The sequence below is a fragment of the Dromaius novaehollandiae genome, chromosome 18 (assembly GCF_036370855.1).
Source record: "Dromaius novaehollandiae isolate bDroNov1 chromosome 18, bDroNov1.hap1, whole genome shotgun sequence".
In the NCBI taxonomy this organism is placed as follows: Eukaryota; Metazoa; Chordata; class Aves; order Casuariiformes; family Dromaiidae; genus Dromaius; species Dromaius novaehollandiae.
This window is the reverse complement of record NC_088115.1, coordinates 12,217,862-12,237,955: the sequence shown is the minus strand read 5'-3', so window position 1 is coordinate 12,237,955 and position 20,094 is coordinate 12,217,862. Positions and strand designations below refer to the sequence as shown.

At 36.3% G+C, this 20,094-nt stretch overlaps 1 protein-coding gene across 1 annotated transcript; it reads right to left on the bottom strand.

The window, feature by feature from the left end:
* Positions 1 to 1,092: 1,092 nt before the first annotated feature.
* On the bottom strand, positions 1,093 to 19,817 carry ATAD5 (ATPase family AAA domain containing 5). The gene is made up of 23 exons (XM_064522693.1): positions 19,534 to 19,817; positions 16,912 to 18,710; positions 16,518 to 16,605; positions 16,006 to 16,170; positions 15,294 to 15,438; positions 14,562 to 14,646; positions 13,901 to 14,082; positions 12,976 to 13,133; positions 12,496 to 12,649; positions 11,971 to 12,264; positions 11,294 to 11,390; positions 10,371 to 10,453; positions 10,100 to 10,245; positions 9,841 to 9,991; positions 9,250 to 9,414; positions 8,161 to 8,273; positions 7,256 to 7,349; positions 6,950 to 7,014; positions 5,875 to 6,055; positions 4,980 to 5,167; positions 3,847 to 4,676; positions 2,527 to 2,691; positions 1,093 to 2,334 (listed from the first exon to the last, which is right to left on the bottom strand). The coding sequence occupies exons 1-23, from the start codon at positions 19,597 to 19,599 to the stop codon at positions 2,256 to 2,258; spliced, it is 5,493 nt and encodes a 1,830-aa protein (XP_064378763.1). The 5' UTR covers positions 19,600 to 19,817; the 3' UTR covers positions 1,093 to 2,255.
* Between the last annotated feature and the right edge of the window lie 277 nt (positions 19,818 to 20,094).

Here is a 20,094-nt window from a genome sequence, read left to right as displayed (position 1 = left end):
AGCGGGGCGCCCCTTCCCGGGGAGGCAGCTGCTGCCCGACGCCGGGCTTAACTGTGCGGGGAAAGAGAAGGACAAAACCGTGAGGGGAGAGATTTTCAAGAAGGTTAAAGCTGCACTTTATATATATATTTATATATAAAAACATATATATATATTTTAAGGGTCTTCAAACACATTTCACTTGGAAAGGAGTTTCACAGTTAAGTTTCTTACATTAGTAAAGCACTAAGAGCAGGCAGTTTGTATTCAGTAAAGTTTATGCCTAAATTTGTGTTTAAAAAAAAAAATCCATTCATTTTGCAGAGACTTGCGTTATAAAAAATGTTATAGATGTGTTATTACTTAAAAATACTGAAGCAAACTTTCCCTTCGTTTTAGGCAAAAAAAGTAGCACTGTGGACATTATTTTTGTTCCTGTAAAGTTATGTGGGCTCAGTTTGATCAAAATCAGCTGCCAGTTTGTGACTGGCAAAAAAATAAAATAAAATAAAATAAAATAAAAGGTAAAGTCATGAAAGAAAGAAGAATATGGTTACTTTTTTTTTTTTTTTTTAAAGTCATGAAAGGAAGTGAAATAAATATAAATAAGGGGGATGTTCATACTTGCTGCATAGAAATGCAAAGCTGCTACTCAAATCTTATCATCAGGAAGTGAAATAGGTGGAATTCCACCTTACCTTCTGGACTGGTTATTATACCACCATTACCTGGAGAGTCTATGAAAAAAGATTCTTAGGGAAACTATTAGAACCATAGAGTTGACTTTAAAAGAAGATAAAGTTGCCTCCTATTGCTTTATGTTTTTTAAATTATCTGCATATTTCCTAAAATAATAAAGAGAAAACGAGCTGGATAGTATGAAGTATTATATCACTCTCCCTTGTAACCTAGCTAGATTAAGATTGCCTTTAAAAGGAATGAACAAATTCTTTTTAGTCTTACTTTATTATTTTTTTTTCCTCACAAAACTGTACAGGAATCACTTAGACCATTGATACAACTCAAGATTAACAGCCACCACTTTAGTTCACTCTCATTGGATATTCTGGGCTACTGAAAAAGTAAGCTATGAAGAAAACTATCCACAATGCAAAAGCTTAAAATAATTTACTGTTGTTCATAAATAATTTTTCATTTATCCTGAACATCTTTTAAGATATAAAGAATAAAAGATGAGAACAGAGGGTACTAGAAAATGACCTCCCCTATTATTACAGAAGCATTAAGGGAATTTGTGTGCCACTGCATGGCCCCATTTTATCTCATACTCAATTTGAGAAAGAACAGTCCAACTGTAATATAAAGAGCATAAAGTACATGGTTAAGTATTTCCAGTTAAAAAAAACAAGAACACAAAAATTAAAATCATCTTTATGGACTGAAAATGTTAAGTTTTAAAAGTCTTTTCATACATCAGAAACATTCAGAATTGTAGCAAAGTCTCACAAATTTATTTACTTATATAAAAACAGATTCAATCACAAATGGACTGAAGTCTTCTCAAATGCAAAATGCAGTATAAAAATAGAACACAATATACAAGACTAGAAGTAATTAAATATTACTGAACCCAAAGTAACACTGGTATAATTGTTATTTACAAAATCTTGCTTAATCTTTGAGTCCATCTTGAGCTAAAGTCATCATTTCCCTACTATTTTAACTGATTAACATGAAAGTCTGACAGCTGTAAATAATGAATGAAGTGAAACCACCGTATACAAATATATGTACATTGAGGCACAGTAGTTTGCAAAGACTGTTATCCAGTTGTTATTGTGATGGAAGAGTTGGTTTTAGTAGTTTACATCTTTAGAGGTGTCCCCCTAAACCCCTTATGCAGGTTATTTAGCACTCATCTGCAAATTCAGAAAGTCTATTTTAGTAAAGTGGTCTCCTCAGAAAAATAAGTTTACTGTGGAAGTTGTGCCAGTTGCTCATCACACGAGCACTTCTTGCTGTGATACATAAATTGTGGAAGGAAATATGAAGTAGTCCTGATTAGTCTGTGCATTTAGTATTCTAAATGCACTTACTGGACAAGCACCAAACAAACCCACATTTCAGCTGTGGAAAGCAGTATCATGACAGCAGGTATATACATTATTTTAAATACTTATAGAAATTTAATATACAAATGGCTCTGAATATACAATAAAATAATGTGTGAGGAAGGAAAAAAAAGAAATATCAAGCTATGGTGAGAGTACCACTATTAGGCCCATCCGCATGAAGTATTCCTGGTGGTAGGAATGTTAAGGGAATTCAAAAGACAGGCTGTTGATAGTTTGTCTGGGTATTTCAAGATGAATTCCTTCAAGATAATGCAAGAACCTATAAAAAGAAAAATCAGAGTGACTACAAGAGGATAAAGCTATTTCCAAATGCTAGGCAATACTTCCAGTGTTTACAGAAGGCAAACATTCATCTTTCTTGTCTGGAATTATTTGACAAAGTATTTTACTATAATTCTTAACTACCCTGTGTATTGAAGTGTAACAAGGTTTAGGAAAAATCAAAACTTACCTTCTTTTAGTCTTCCCTTGCTCTTTAAGCTTCTCGGACCTACAGATATTGCGAAGAGTGGGGAGGTATTCAACTATGCTGGCTTGCTTATTACCCAGGTTTAAAGGCGTTCTGGAAAATACAGTTCTGATGACTGCCAGCCTCTTCTGTGCTTTTTTGTGAATGCTAAAACGGAGAATGAATCTTTATTGTTTCTTGTTCAAGAACGTTTAGTGTCCATTTTATACCTTTAATGCCAAATCCACTTGTTTAAAACCATTAAAAGATACAGATGTCCAAAACCACTTTCCACTGGACTAGACACCTGAGACTTCTGATCCCATGCTGCTTATGCAGCACCACAAAAGCTGCAGTAACAAGACAGAAACATGAGGGACAGTCATTTGTTCTGCCAATCCTCCAAGCTTAACTACAGAGATTAATCTGGGGAGGTCTTCACAGTCTAGTCCTTATGTACGTGAACTTTAGTACACCGGCCAGACCAGCTATCCCAAAGCATCTGTTGTCTTCAGAAATAGTGTCATGTGATTGGTATTTGCCAGAATGTCAATATCAGATCAGTGTATTGTAATGTATGTAATCAGGTCAATGTTTTACTCATCATATATTGGCTGAACTTGGTCATGTGTTTAGACAGTTGCATCCATTTTGACATTGCGGCTCAATCAGGTGCTGACTTACAGAAACCTAAGTATAACCTAATTTCCTATTCAGGCACCTAAATAGGTTTTCTTCACCTATTATGCCAACTTCATGTATGATGACTAGTTTCCTTTTTTATTAAAGCCAGTCTTTCGTATCAATACTTGCTAACAGTAATGGACTTCTTGATCTTTTATAAATGTATTACTCTTTTTCAGCATAAGTTAGTACAAAAATACTGCAGTAACTTTGCTCTAAATTCTGTTGGGTCTTGATCAAGCAACACTTATACCTTTAATATGGACTCAATAACCAGCCACTGAATGAAAAAAATCCCTATGTCTGGCATTTGCAGAAGTAATCTACCTTAAAAAAGCCCTTCCCTTAGGCTGTTTTGTTTTGTCTTTTTGTAAATAAGCTGACCAGATTAAGGCTACCACTCCTGAGCAACATTACAATCAGGTAATTCAAACAAGGAAAGTCATCTTTTTGCAGTGATTGCCAAGTTTAGCATCATTTAAAAGTAAACGATTTCTTCTAGTGTTCTGAGATACAACAAAAACATTCACATTGGTATGAATGTGTATGTGCAGCATCTGAAACAGTCCTACTTGCTGTGAAATGCTTTCCTCCACAAGTAACTGCATTATATCCCAGGAAATATTAGCAAGGTCTTACCTTGAATCAGCTGACTGACTGAAGGATACATAATTTCTTGTGTTTGAAATATGCAAAGTAAGTCCCTCAAGTTCACTTTCAGGTGTTTTACTGGTACCCAAAGAGGCCTCCAAGTTTTTTGAAATATTAACAGAACATTTATGAAAACTGAGTGCTTCAACAGTTGCCTTGAGTTCACTACAGCTCTGGGAACTCCACCAATCAGTATTTTCTATACTGAATTCATCACAAAGACCATTTTTGATTTTGCCATTTGTCCAATTAAATCCTTCATTTTTAGAAAACTCCAGTGGTTCCTTCGTATTAGTGTTTATACAGCAATCTAAAAAAGACATGTTCTCCACAAATTCAGTCAGTGAATTTAGACACTGAAAAACAAGAGCAGATCTTTTCTCACTTGCTGGGTTTTTTTTAATTTCTGTTTTTTCTTCTTCTTTATTCATCAATTTTAATTCCTCTTTGTTTACTTCAGCACATGATACAGGGCTATCTGTTGGCAAAGTTATAAATTCAGCTGAGTAGTTCAGTCCAGTATCAAATAAATCACTATCATCCAATATATCAAGCTTTTTCTGGTTCTTTGTCTTTTTAGACTTTTTTCCAGAGCTACTTTTCCCAGTGCAATAACTATTAGTAGCTCTGTTATTTGAAGAACCTACAGTAGTCCTTTCAAGTATGGAGTTAGAGGCTTCAAACTGGTTTGGAAGAACATGCACTGGTAAAGGAAGAATAAATTCAAGATTACTATATATAAAATCCACTTTCTTCATCTGGAATTCTGTGAGAAGCTGTATCAATTTATTCCATTCATCCATAGTTGTGATTTTGTGCTGTAAAACAGTAATTGTGAAAAAAATTTATTAATACATTAAAATAATTTTTTTGAAAAGTAAGAATGTTATTACATGAAGTCTCCTATTTTTAGCTTTAAACTCATAAGGCAAGGGACTGTTTGCTTGAAGGAGGCTGCACCAGTTTGGGTTAATTGCTACACGATATCAATTTCTAGAAGCATTTTTTTTTCCAAAATCATTTTCTTCTAAGATGCTATTCATAATAACGATTACACACAATTATTGGAACATATGCATGGCAATTATTCAAAGTATTAGCTAGTCAAATACAAAAAATACCTTAAGAAACATAAACAAGTCTTCTGAAGGCAACAAGATATTCTTAAGGCCAAGCAATGTCTCTACACAGCCTGTATCACATTTTGGAAACTCCCAGAGATGTGTATCAGCTTGAGAAAAATCAGTCTTGGAATCAGTAGTATTTTCAGAATTACTTCCTTCATCTGCTTTATTTGTCTCATCTCCTCCTGCACAAATATAACATGCTTTACTTGAAAAGGCAAAGTTGCACCATGAAATAGTTGATTTTTTCCCCTTTTTTGCCTCAATTACTTTTTTAAAGGATACTATAAAAAGTCTTTAAGAAATTCTTCTTACTGTAGTTCTGAATGAATATAGCAACTTTTTAATCAATCATCCCCATCATCACCGTTTCCTTAAGTCCTGTTGATTTGCCCACTCTCCCTTCTTTGTAATCAACCATTTGAAATGGGCTGCTCTTCCTTTTATGTACCAATAGCCCCTCTTTCACACATCTGCTGAGGATACTCTTCCCGAATCCTTTGGGATCAAGTTCTCCTTACCTTTTCTACCTGCTTGCTAGGTGAGTTATGTACAACTCAGATGACTAAAAGAACAGCCAACTCTGAGCTACTGTCTCCCTACTCTGCCCACTTTAGCATAAGAGGAACGGGAGATAAATTATTACCCATCATTACTGTACTTCAGAGGTACAAGTAAATCAAACTTCTAGACCCTTATGTATATATAACAAGATCTTGAAGGAAAAAAAACCCTCATGCACAGAAAACCAGCCCCCCCCCCCCCCCCCCCCAAAAAAAATGTTTAGGCATCTTAAAGTTACCAACTTTTCATACATGTCTAAGAATGATTTAATCAAATTCAAATTTATGTTAAGATGGAGAATTTATTTTTAAAATTTAGTTCAACCTACCATGGAGTGCCAAATGTTTATCTTTCAAGCATCCACCTCCACTTCTAACCCAAAATTGTAAGAAGAGAACACTTTGTCTGATATCACAGTTATTTGTAGTTAACAAAGCAGCTAAGTCTTTCACATCTGTTCGTAAATTTTCAGCCAAACACAGCACTTGCAGATAGCTAGCAGCATTTATCTAAACAAAAGTTAAGACAAAGACTACTGAAAAACAACTCATCCATCCAGACATAAATCACACAGAAGCAAATTGTTCTATATGTGCTTGCAATACATTTTTCCTTCTAACATAGTACACAACAATTTAATAAAGTAGATTACAGTTATATTAAAACTTCTGTAGAGGAGCAGAATTTTGTGCCAAATCCAAACAGCCCACATCACAGAACTAAGTTCAATTTAAGAATTCAACCATATGGACCTTGTTTCTCATCACAAGACAGCAGGTTTTAGTGAACTATATTCACTTTAAAGGCTTTCCTTTCTTTTAAGCCTCCTCTTTATCAGGTAGCCCAAAAGACTTTCAATATTACACCCCCCCACACCCCTTTTCCAAAAGTTAGTTCCTACTGATTCTCATTTACTTAGGTTTCTAATATAATATATAACTATTTGCTATACAGAATACCAATATTATATTAAATTAATATATTGTATTAAAGGTTTACATTAAAGAAATAACCCATCATATTTTTACAATAGTTCCTTTACTTTTCAATGAATGAACCAACACTGGCATAGTCAGTTTTCAAAACAAAGTTATTATTAGACATAGCTTGTATGAAATGAATTATTCCATACTGAAAACTGAATTAAGAGATGTATTTATTGTAATACCCTCACAAATACTAAATGATTACAAAAATAAAACCTCCGGGCTAACAATCAATAACTCTACATGTAAAGATAAGTACTTCCTATATGTCCCTGCATTAAAAAAAAAAAAAAAGTAGTTTTCCAATAAAATAGATATAAGCTAGATATAAACCTAAATCAACATTTAAGTGTCAAGCTTAAATTAACTGACAAATATTTGCTTGGGATGTATGCGCACTTCCAAGCACAGACTTACCAGGGAAGGGGTTTTAAAGTTGATTTCTTCAAAATAGCCATCAAACATTAAACTAAATGTTGGATCTACATAAAGAGATATCAGTTAACTGTCATGAAATTACATTCAAAACTAATTATTTTCTTTAATCATTAAAGCACTCAGTTGAAGCATCTTTACTTGAATACTAACAAACTCATTTTATAGTCTCCAGACTCATTAAATTTTACATCCGGGAGCTGCAATCCACCATTACTATTTAAATCATCCTGTTCAAATAGGCTCTTATGTGTGGAAAGCCTAATTACTGAAATAAACACTACTCACCATTAGTAGTAAGAATTACAGGCCTCTTTGCAGTTGCCATGAATGTCTTTATTGCATTGAGAAACCCTGCATCTTCATCAAATATTATATCTACCTATAGAAAACAAATGAAGTGCAAAATGCCAATAGCTTCAACAACAGGTACAAGCTGTGAATGCAGTAAGACAATGCTAATTACAGAATAAGGCTTTTAACATTAATATAGATTTTTTGAACATACGTGGGCCATGATAGTAAACATGCTTCAGGTAAGGTCCACTTGTCTTCACACAGCCGTTTGATCAGTCTTCTGTGATCAAGCTCCCCCTGCCTTTTTTGTTTGTTTTTTGTTTTTTTAAATAAAAATGTTCTGTAGGATGAACCCACAGTTGGCAACATTGCTATACAGCCTTAATCTAGTTAAAATTACGTTCTGGGCTGTAATTTTGCATTCTTAATTTAGGACCTAAAGATGGTTTTGGGTAAGAGGACTTCATTAGAAAAGAGAAATTTAATATGGGCTTAGAAATTTTAACTACTGGGATGGTTACGGTGACTGTTTCAAACTGTCTCAGAGCATTTAATTAGTCTAAAATTAAAATCAATACTTTTGACATAACCAAAGAAATTAAGGTAGCAGAATCTTGCAAACTGTTCCAACAGTGAGCAACTGTTGATAGTCAAGCAATAGGTAGTTTCTTCATCTTTAAAATATGCTTGTAAAATAATGATCAGTGATAAATTTGTGCAAGTCTGATTAAGAAAATACTCAGGAGGATGAAGTAATTAAGCACTGAATTCGTTTTTTAAAAGTTGATAAGCCTTACACTTGAATCTCCCTAGAAGTCTCACAGAGGAAAACATTAATTTCTTTAAACATAACAAAAGTATGCATTGCTCATATCAGTATTTCACCTGAGTTTTACCTCTTCAAAGAGAATGAGAGATGTTGCACTTTTTCTGTTGTGTTCTCCTCCTTCGACTTCGTTTACTGACTTGATTTCAGCATCTTTCTTTTCTTCACATGAATCCTGATTTTCTGCAGATGGGTGAACAATTAACAGTAAAGGAAAGGAGGACTGAAACCATTTAATATGCATTCTAAACACTGGTTTCAAAGACTGCCCAGTGTATAAACTACTTAAAAAAACCCTACACTGACACAAAATTTTAGATATCTGACCTACATCCTTTTCTGATGTCTCGTTAAAAAAAAAGTTGAGAAACTTGCTGGAAATTCACTAGTGTGTGGTGATGGGGCTGACTCTTTGCAAAAAATTCATGTGAGCTATGATGTGCTGGGGCATGGCATAGATGCTGTCTAAGTCCTTCAAGACAAAGTAATGCAATTGCCTGAAAATACAAGGGCTAGACTTGATTACCCCAATCCTATTCAGTGCTTTGCTCATTCATTCCTTTCTACTGCCTATGCAAAAATACTGGTTGTCTAAATACAATATTTTCTTTGTAAAAATCTGTCTGTAAGACTCGTGATCCCATGAAACATTTGGAAATGTACTACTCATGGACTTCAGTTTGCCTTTCTATATATTAAAATCCACATTCTGTGATCAAACATTTTTTGGCTTTGGGGGACACCCTAATTCTGTGGCAGTAATTTTGTATGCACATACACCATGTAGCACAATGACCACTTCACCCCAATCTGAAACAGGCACCAAAGTAGTATAAATGTGTTTACTACAGACAGAGACAGTTTTTAAATTTATGCTCTCTTGACTAAAAGCTCTGAAAAAGACAAGGGAAAGCAAGCCAAGTGTACTTAACAATGTGTTAGATGGTCTGTGCACTAGTTAGCTCTCCTGTACTGGAGCATAATGCACCTTCTATGTGGATAAGTGCATCAGAGATGTTAAGAAGCCCTTTCTGGCAGTTAGGGTATAATAAATATACTTATTCTACTCGTTTCTCCACCTATCTCCAGATACACAGTAGCACAGTATAGCTTTTCCATCTCCAAAGAAGATAACTGATCATTAAATAGTGATACCTACCTTTATTTTTTTCTTGCGATGTTACTATTTCATCATTATTTTTCCGTTTGGAAGAAATTTTGAAATAGTTTGCTAGTGTTTTAGGGGGTAAGCTTCGTTTTGCTCCTCTTGGTGAAAGCGGAGGTTTTCTTGGCGAAATAACTTTCTTAGGAGAATATATTTTTTCTGCAAGATATGTTTTTCATTAAACTTATGCTTGAAATATATAATTTCAAACTGACATTTCTCAGGCAAATTTAAAGCAAATCCCTGTTCAGCTGTTTTGTATATAGCACAGGATAGTTTTACTGTGCATATTTCCGCTCATTTTACTTTTCTTCTCTTGTTACAGGGAACAATTTCCCTTCAACATTCTATTCAACTGCCATAGCTTTTACTCTACCACTAGAGATATAACTGATGAAGATAAAAGTCAGTCATTCTGAGAAAGTCATTAAATTTGGTACATAGCTGGGTAAACCAGCTGAGCATTTATTACTATTATGGTGGCCAGGTAAACTGAAATTTGCTATCTTTTCCAGAGAATTGATGTCTAAAAATTGTTTTGGGAAGTCAGTTTCTAAAAAAGACAGCTATAGCTACGAAACTTACTTGGTGACTTGGCACTGCTACAGCTGTTAAAGAAGCAAGGTTTATGTGCGTTTATGCCTTTTTTGTCCACTTGATGAGACTGAGTCGCTTCTTTTAGTTGAGACAGTATCTGTCTACCGCTGCGCTGGCAAGAGGCATTAACTTCAAATATCTGCAATTATATTTAATTTATAAAAGAAATTTTAGACTTCTTGTACTACAGTTGCTTTATATCACTAGTTACAATTAAGAAAAATGCCACTGAAGAGACTCCACCAACCTTGAAACCAAGTTCCTGAGCACAAGCATATACTGCAGCAGTTTTTCCCACTCCTGGTGGGCCAGTTATCAGAACAGTATTGCAAAGGCTAGTCTCTTCCTCAATATCAGATTTATCATCTTTAAAGTCAAGGCTGTCCAAAGAATCTGTAGAATTATTTAAAGGAGAAAAGGATTGTTTGGACCATTACCCCTTCATGTCATTTTATGCCAACATTAACAAGAAGCAGCTATGTATACATATTTTATTTTATTTTTAATTCTGTCAGCACCTTGATGTTCTTTATCCTCCTTTGCCCCTTTCTGATTTCTTTTTTCTTCCCAATCAGCTCTTTTTTTCCATTCTTTTAACCAACTATAAGGGGAAAGAACAGAAAAAGAAGTTATTACTCAGTAAAGCAACTCAAATTCAGATGGAACATAATGTAAAATTAGAAGAGATCAGCCACTTTTTCTCCCTCTCAAACTAAATCGAGTTCCTTCAGATTAAAAAAAGTTTTGCTTGGCATTTGATTTTTTTTTCCTTAAAGAATGAAGAAGGAATCCTTCTATTAGCTGACTTGTATAAAAACAAGTCACTTCGCAAATTCTCGCTAGAGAATACTTTGCCATTCATGATAAGCACTGTCTGGCAGATGGATCATTAAACTCTGCATAAGAGTCACAACAATAACTTAAACCAACACAGACTTTAACAGAAAGCACAATAGATTAGATGGACTTGAGCGCTAAATTACCGTCAACAGCAGAGGCAGTGCATCAAGATCAGGCTCAGGCATGCTTGCAGGAAAGTATAGACAAGTACTGATAAGTTGCTATCTCTCATTCATGTGGAGTAAACATAAAATAACCTGACAAAAGTCAGTTTTACTGAAATTGTAAGGACATTAAGTAATTAAGTATTCCATTTTAACCCATGATCTACTGTAGCATTTCAGGTATGTTTTTATTTGGTACCATACAAATTTCTATGATATTGCTATAAAGTAAACTATGACCAACATGTCATTCATACCAACCGACAATTTTTTTCTGCAACTTTTTGGAAGAGAAACCAAAGCAAGGCCCCAAAACACACACTCTGTAAGTCTTTTTCAAGCACAGTGTCAAATTGTTAGCTTCACTTTAAGCATAATCAAGTAGTACAATGCTCTGGGTTATTTTAAGACAATGGATCCATGCTCGCATTTCTGACCTGTGCAGCTTTTCAATTTCTTTCTTGTTCCCTACAAGTTCACTGGAGTCTTGAGGCTGATACTTTTCTGTCCAGAGCACATCTTCCTTTTCAACACCTACAGAAGAATTATCCACTTTTAAAGTATTTCTTCATCTGAAAGAGTTGAGCAAATCTGGCAGAATATTAAGACTGAATAGGATTGCTGAATTTGGATCATGGGATTAAGACAAGGAAAAACCCTTATAAGCAGAGAACATAAAAGCAGTTTCAGATCAGTATTTCAGAGAAAATTAGTTCTTACCTATAAGGATATGAAGTAGGCTGTATGGAGAAAGCTATGAAAACTGAAAGAGGAAAAGACAGCACAAAATCCACTAGATGATACACATAAACATGTCCCAGTACAGGCTTCCTATACAGCTTCCATGCATGAACTTACACAACTTAAGGTTAAAACTCACTGTTAATTCTTGTCTGTCTCATAAGACACACAAAGTAATAACGACAATAGTGAATATCCTTTGAATCCTTTATGTGGTCTACTTATTTTATAATGTTCTTGTGTTTCCCCTGTTTCCTCTATACACTCATTGGAGGCAATCTGGAACTGTCCTGCACCACAGTGGAAGGATGACGTATCACATATTTAAATCTCTTTGCACTGATAAAATGCATCAGACTTGAAATGTAGTTACCTGAAACTACGTTTGGCTCTGATAAAACTTCAGCGTCTTCTGTCATAACATCCGATTTCTGGGTCTTGTCTTTTCCCAAATGTGTTGCCAGTCCTGTCTCTGCTTGTTTTTTCCCAGCTATGGGAGTGCTAAGGTTCCTGGAAGCTTTGGATTTTATCTCAGCCTCTGTAACTTCAACTCGTTTTCTTCTTTTTGATTTGTGGTCTTCAGTTTCTTTCCTTTTCCTTTTAGTTTCTTTCCAATTGTCAGAATGCTTTTGATTTACTTCAGACTTTACAGTGCTATCTCTGTTTTCTATGAGAAAACATATTACATCTTTTTAAATTTCAGGCTATGCCCATTACAGCTGTATATTTGCTTAAGCCACATTTGAAAGAATTTGGTCAAAATGACCTGAAATATAAGGACCAGTTTATTTCCAACAACAATATTCTTTCATTGAACAATTTCTGGAAGTTTCAAGTTGTTTTCTTATGCCACTGTTTGTTTTTGTGGGAGGTGAGATTTACTATGTAAATTACTAACCTTGTATACTGTTTTCAAAAAGCAATCGTTCTGTTTGCTTTTTCAGAAGCTTGTAAAAATACTTTCGTACAGGAAACTGGGAGTTGAAGAACATGATCTCATCTAGTAAGTCTTTTCTGAATATTTCAGGAAAAACTGTTCGCTCACCAGAGAACTGTAATATAGAATAAAAAGTCATTCAAAAATATTATACAGAACAGCAATGACAGTTTTTCATAATTTAACATTGGTAGCTGTCTTCTTAAGACCAGTGATTAACAGAAAGCCCTGAAAAATCACCTACTGTTGTGATGCAGAAGGGGCAAATCTCTCACACACACACACACACACACACACACACACACACACACACACACAATCCATGGCTGACATTGACTTAAGCTACAAGATTTTTTTTTAGTAGAAGTTCTAACAAGTAACAAAAATTCTCAATTTACTCTTCATTGTTATGGTAACAAAAAATATTTTTAAAGTACTAACCACAGATGCAGAATGGTTTCCAGTTAGTTTGGAATTCACAGTGGAAAATTCACCAAGTGAGATAGTGATATTTGTGACATTAGTGACTTCAGTATTCAGTTTCCTTAGCTTAGTTAATATAGGACATGATGGTGATTTCAATTTCCACAATGGATAACCTACAAAAAAAAAGTAAGCCTTCAACAAAACAGAGATGCAGCCACTGACACAATACCCCACACTAAGTGGCAGTAAATGCTCTTTCATTTACAGCTTGATCATGTCAAAGCCAAGCTTATTTAATTACACTACACTGACTTTGTATTTTTCCTAATTCAACCTCCCACAAGCACAAATTTGCACACTTGTATATAAAACATTTCTCCAGTAAATTGCTCCTGGGCTCTGATCACTTTAAATAACTACCTGTGACCTCACCGGTTCTCTGTAGGACAGCTGTCCTCCCCAGGATTGCTGGTTGGTTTGTAATCATAAAAGTTAAGTCCTACTCTACCTTCCGCCATGCCCTTTAGTAAGAGCATTGTAGCACACTCCCTCACTTAGCATGGGGAAAAAAACTGGGCTGCTCTTTTGAGAAGCATTTCGCCTGTGTTTGAAGGAAATCGTTTCTGCCCCAATCAGTCCAACATGACTTTTATTCTCCAAATTAGAACTTGAAAGACTGATTTTTTTTGATTACACATTAAGACTATTACATCCCTACCCATAAACGTATATATTACTCTAGCATCAACTTAACATGAAAGTTGTGCATATAAAAACTGGAAGCTTGTAAGCATTCATTTCTTCCTGCAACACAAGAAAGGCAGGCCAATTATTCGAGTCATAATAAGTTCTGTTTTCCAACTTTCTTTTCTGTACAGATCTCCCAAAGATTTACTTGAAACTATTATATAGATTTATCAATGAATGAACAAAAGCTTACACTCATCTTTCTGCTGTACATGGACAACTGTCTTAAAACAGGAACTTGCAACAGAGTATGCTTCCATTATTGCTGCTTTCTTTGCAATCTGTCTTTTCAGTGACTCTGGCAAACCACTCATCAAGAATTCACGTTTTGCTCTGAACTGATCACCATCTTGAGAATTTTCAGATGCATCTCGGCTTTAATGAAAACAGAAGTTTAAGGAAAAAATAATTACAACTACTAGGTACACTGAGCTACAACAGAATTTAATAAGATTCACTTTACACATTAAGTAAGAAATAGTCTGGGAGAACTGTTAAAATTAATTCAACTATAATGAGTTTGTATTTAATTTTAAAGTTTTGTGTTAGTAGAGATTTTAAAACATCCTGAGCTGCACATAAAAACACAGAATCAAGAGCATGAATTTCTTTATGCTAGTCATAAACTAGGTTTTGAAACATCTAAAATGGCTCAACAATAGTTAAAGAAGCAATCCTCCAAAAAAACAAACAAAAAAACCCCCAGAAGTGTACAAGCTGCATATTTATCGGTATAAAACATGAACATTTACACACATTTCAATAAGTGAATTTAAAATTGTAAAATGAGAGAATATTAAAGTAACCTTGAAATACATTTTAATTCTTAAGCAACTGTAATTTTGACCACTGACCTGCTTTCATCAAAGATCACAATTGGTGCATCTGCAGTCTTTTGAACATTTTTGCCTTGGAACGAAGGGGGACAGCCCAGTTTTCCTTTAAAAAAAAAAGGGGGGGGGGGAAGAAGAGGATTATGATTGGATTACCACTGATATACAGCTCAACCTTCTTCTCTCATCATGTCTAGATTCTAACTTTGCTTCCCTCCTCACTATCTATACTTTCCATCTAATAACATTCCTAATGGAGTCTCCTTTTCTTAAGGGAAAGCTGAGTACTTTAACCTCTGTAAAGGCACTGCATTGAGGAGACTTTCAGACTAAAAAAGTTTTCATGTAAAACCATACTATCTACATTAATTAATATTGTTATATTTCTAGTTATTACATAACTATAGACGTTATTTTACATAACATTAAAAAATGCTTAAGTTAGCATACAGTGCTTTGTAGTATTCTACTATTGGCAGTTACATATTACTAGTTTTTCAAACAGTTTCCCCCAGTTGGGGTGGGGGTGGGGGGGCAGGCCGGGGGAGGAAGGAAGGGGGAGCAATCAGAGAAACATGTAAAAAAATCTCTACACTATAATTCATGTCATAAAAAGGAAGGCTATGTATATGAATATTGTATTTATCAAAACAGAAGAGGAATGTACTATAGAGGACATTTTATAAAATAAAAGTTAAAATACTTAATAATCATAATAAAAATTTAACATGTGTTTAGTAAAAACCTAATTACCATTTGAGTTCTTGGTAACATTCACATTTCTAGACTTTTTCCCCAGAACATCATTGAGGCTCCGAAGATTCGTTTGTTTTTGCTTCACATTATGCATTGTAGTAGTGCCATTACTCAGGCCTGAATCTAAAATTATTACCGATTCCTAGAGGGAAAGCAAACAAAATAAGGAAGGAAGTGCAATCTTTTCTCCTTTGTTAACACCACCAACTAATGATAGGTACTTAGAAAACTGAACACACAGCTAGAGAGCTTGGAAATTAGTGAACATAATTTGAAAGTTATAAAATACTTTTATTAGTATTGCCTACACGGAAATAGTATATAGGATTAATTTCTCCCAAGCCTACTGTCCTCTCCTAACTACTAAGGACAATACATAAATGCAGGCCAAAATTACTTATCTAAATTTAGAAGTCTAAAACATATACATCGGAGACAGACACCTTGTTCTCCATAAGGTAAAGAAACAGTCACTTTTAGAGTGTGACTACCTGGTCACTATCCGGACTTCATAGATCTGCATTAGGATGATCTTTGCAGTCCAAGTCTGGCAGTTCTACATCACTATTTGATATTTAGCATACCATTTTATCACTATGTACCTTATTTGATTCCTTAAGAGAAACATTTGCAAGATGAGAAACATTTTTTTCTGCTTAAATAAGTCACAAAACTTGGAAAATTTTTTTTTCAAAGTATACAGGCTTACTTCATTTTCTTGCAATTTTTTCTTTTCAGCAAGAGCTTGCTGTCGTGATGAGCGCCTCACAGGAGTCGATAAGTCTTCGCTAACCTTTGTTCTATTATGCCGTATAGCCTTTGCTTTTTCAACCAGCTGTTTCGCTTTGGATATATTTTTAGAAGTAGAGCTCATCTATTAACAAAGTACAAAATAACTAAAATATCTAGCAATTTATAGCCATCTATCCTGTAAGTACTTCACATATTAATATCATCTGTCACACTCATAAAAGCATATGATTTGAAGTTTATATCAAAAACAAGAAGTGAAAGACTAGAAAGAGGAGCAAACTGTGACAAGCTAAACATCCAGTTACAAATAATAAAATACTTCTCAAAAGGGAATCAGAGCCCTACAAGGGGATCCTCCAGTTAACTTTATTACACAGTCACACAATACTGAATATTAATATAACTACACACATACAGTAAGTGACACAAAATACTGTTATATGACACAAAAAGTGTTTCATAAATTACCTTTATATTTTTGGAGGTAAACTCTTCATTTTTCATTGCTTCAGCTTTATTTGATTTTTTAGTTCCACTGATCCGTGTAAACCTCATTCTAATTAAGGAAAAGTATTATGAAATTACTTTAATAAAAGAAAATATTACTCTAAATTTCATATTCTAGAGCCTTTAAAAATACAGTGCTGCAGGGAGAAATAAACCCCCTCATAGGTGTATTGTTTTTGTCTTTCAACACAAGCACAATTCTAGAGTCAACTCTGGTTCCACTATATTATTATCCAACATGCTCAATACTCATGCAGCACTGGTATGCGTTCCAATGAATTTATTATGTCTTACTCTTAAAATATCTGCAAGAAAACAAAGTGCAAAAAGACAGAATATATTCTAAAATGTTTACCTTATTGGGCTGTTTGCCTCAAAGGGTATTGTAATCACCTCAGCCTTATACACATTACTTTTCTCCAAGGATTTCCTCCTTGCTTTTGGTGTGGAAGTCTGTAAAGGACTATCACTTAATTCATTTTCACAAAAAGCATTTTTAATTCTATTTTTTTTAGGTGTAACCTTTTTGGATGTTTCAATTTTCTTCTGCCTTAAACTCCTCCTTAACTCATTCACTTTTGGACTTGAAATTCTTACATCTAAAGCATTGTCCTTAATATGAACACTAGCTCCTGAACACTCATCTTTGTTGTAATCGCTACTATTTAAGACACACATTTCCTTATTTTCCAAGGCCTTCTTTCTTCTGTTTCCATTTTTCTGAAACTTTTTAGGTCTTTTGTTTTTAGTTTTACTGTTTTCAGGGCTATAATGTGAATGTTTGTCCACATAATCTTCTGGTATTTCACTTTCTAATCTCTTATTTGAAGCAATGTCACCTCCTCCTGTTCCTTCTTCTTTTGAATACTTTGTAATGACTTGTTTTAGTTTTCCAGGTGCCTTTTTAACTCCACTTTTTGTTATATCTGATGTCGGTTGTCTAAAGGCTTTCATAAACTGATGCCTTTCTTCTAGGGAACATTTTGACTTTAAAGATTCTGATCCTGCAGTCTCTAGTACAGCCAACTCCAATTCCTTTTCCTCAATAACGACATTAGATTTTCTTTTCTGAGTAATTTGTTCAGTTTGTTCACTCTCCAAGAGCAGTGGACTGCTATCTTTTTCCCCTACGCATCCTTTCTGCTTCAAAAAAATGGAAGCTACTTTCCTGGAAGCTTTTTGCTCCTTATGTAGAGAAGGTGATTTGGGGGGAACGGAATGAATTTGTGCAAGGACAGTTACTGTTTTAAGTGGTAGTTGTGGAGATTCCTCACACTTTTCAGGATCACTAATGCTATCACTTTTGACAGTTTCATTTGCTGTAAAAGAATTGTCCAGTGTTAGCTTTGTGCCTTCGTCAACATGATCTAGATTATCTTCTCCTTGACTCTTCAAGAAGTCCTCAAACGACACAGTTATTATGCTATCATTTACCTGTGATGGCATATCATCCATCAGAACTTCAAAACTTGAGTCACTAACAGCAACCTCACACTCTATTTTAGGAGATACCATTTTTTTCTTATCATTAGGTTCCTTTTTAGAATTTTCATTTAACTGGTTTTCAGCTGAAAAACTTTCAGACAAGTCCATATTTACTTTGTACTTCCTTTTCCTTGATTTTCTTAGACTATTTTTCATTCCATTTATTTCAGAGCCAACTTTCTTAGCATTTTTTCTGTAGATGACATTGTTTGAGATGTTCTCACTTTGCAAATTATCTTCTGCTAATTCTTCTACACGGTTTTGGTCAACTAAAGTACAGGTGGCAGTAAAATCATTAGCATCTTGTTTTGATCCTGTTGTTCCTCTGCTGCTGTCATCGCTATTAATTTCTATTACACGTTCATTCTCAGATTCTTTCATCTCTCCTAGCTTATTATTTAAATTAACTCTCTTCCCTCTCCTCTTCAGCTTTGAAGGTGGTTTCAAAGGTAAGTTACAATCTTTGTCATCAGCATCCAACTGTATTTTATTTTCTCCAGCTACAACTGGTGATGTAGCTTTCTCAGTTACAGATGTCTTTCTAAAATAATCCAGTATATTGTTGGGTTTTGGTGGTGACAACACTTTATCCACTGGTTTTGCTAATGGTGAAAAGTATCTTGTGATTGTTTTCACAGAAGCATCTTCCTCTCGCCGTTTCTTGCATGACTAGAAAAAAGTTCAGTGTTAATCTTAGTTTTTTTAAAAAAAACTAAAACGACAGGTAATATGAAAATACAAAGCAGTTCAGTATGCAGCACTTATTAGTGACAGTAGTGACAACAGTATTTTTCTGGAAGATAAAAAACTTGCATCAAAGCACTAAGACTGCATACGTGTCAGTTTTATCTCAGTTTTTTCAACAGGCATCTAAACTTCAAAGAGATTTTGCCATTGAGAAAGAATTAAACCCCATCCTGAAACTTGCTCTACACATTGAAGACCCCCAACACTGAGAGTGACCACCAGGTCCCCAGGACAGCTCTGCAGAGACCTGCTACTTCCTCACCCGAGCTGGGAAAGACTGCCTTCAAGCCACACGCTCCCCCGTTAGGTACCGTGAGATGCTGCCAGAGCGTGTATTTGCAGAGCATTTAGCCAAAGAGGCACAAAACTGACGAAGGATGTATGATTCTACCGGTAAGGAAAACATCTGAACACCTGAAGAAGCAGCCACGCCTTTCAAAATACTCCAAGAAACTGAACCTACTCCATCACAAAACAGAGCTTGTCATGTTTTGAGGAAGAAGACTAAGAATTTCATGATTTCCTTGCTTATTTTGGTAAGCTTTAGAACTGAGCTGAACTGCTCCGAAATCACGCCATCAGACCCTAAAAAAGCGATCCCAAAGAGCGGTCCGCCTAGTTAGGCTTCCGCGGTCATTACAAACGATCAAGCGAAGTTTAATAATCGCCGCGTTTAGAAGCCGCTGGCGCAGCAGCAGCAGCTCAGCCCCGCGCGCCCCCCGGCCCCGGCCCGCCGCGTCCCCACCTGAGCGTCGCCGTCCTTCCCGGGGAGGGAGGCGGCCGCCGCGGCCACGGCGACCCTGCCCACCATACCCCGGGCGCTGGCGGGGAGCGGAGCGCTCAGCCGCGGGGGTAGGCGGCCGCCGGCGCCATGGAGCGGGCCCGCCGCCGCCGCTGCCGCCGCCCGATGGCCGCTGACAGGAGCGAGCGCGAGGCGCGCGGGCGGCAGAAAAGCGCGCGCGGGCCGCGATTCGGAGCTCCGCGCAGAAGGAGGCGGCGCCACCGCGCCCCACGTGACCCGCGCGCGGCTGCCAACGGCCGGCCGCGCTCCACTCTCACGTGACCCGGCGCGCGGCGACGCCCGCCCCCCCCGCTCCCCGAGGGGTCGGTCACGTGGCGCCAGAGCCCCGCCCCGCTCCCCCCTACCCCGGCCTGCCGCTGTCAGTTGGGCTTTCGCGCCGCGAAATGTGGAAAGGGGAGGGGGCGCGTGACGTCAGAAGGAGGCTGGAGGGGGGGGCACCGGATCCGAGAGGGGCCAAACTTCGCGGCGGTGGCGGGCGCTGCGGAGCGGGCGGGGGGCGGCTGG

Bases quoted from the DNA above. Each gene is read 5' to 3' on its own strand.
- ATAD5 (XM_064522693.1), bottom strand. From the start codon at position 19,599: ATGGTGGGCAGGGTCGCCGTGGCCGCGGCGGCCGCCTCCCTCCCCGGG. The intron at 14,083-14,561 runs GTCAGTGGTCAA...TTTTCATTAAAG, and splicing joins GTGATCTTTGATGAAAGCAG to CCGAGATGCATCTGAAAATT. The intron at 10,246-10,370 runs GTGCTGACAGAA...ATAATTCTACAG, and splicing joins GGAGGATAAAGAACATCAAG to ATTCTTTGGACAGCCTTGAC.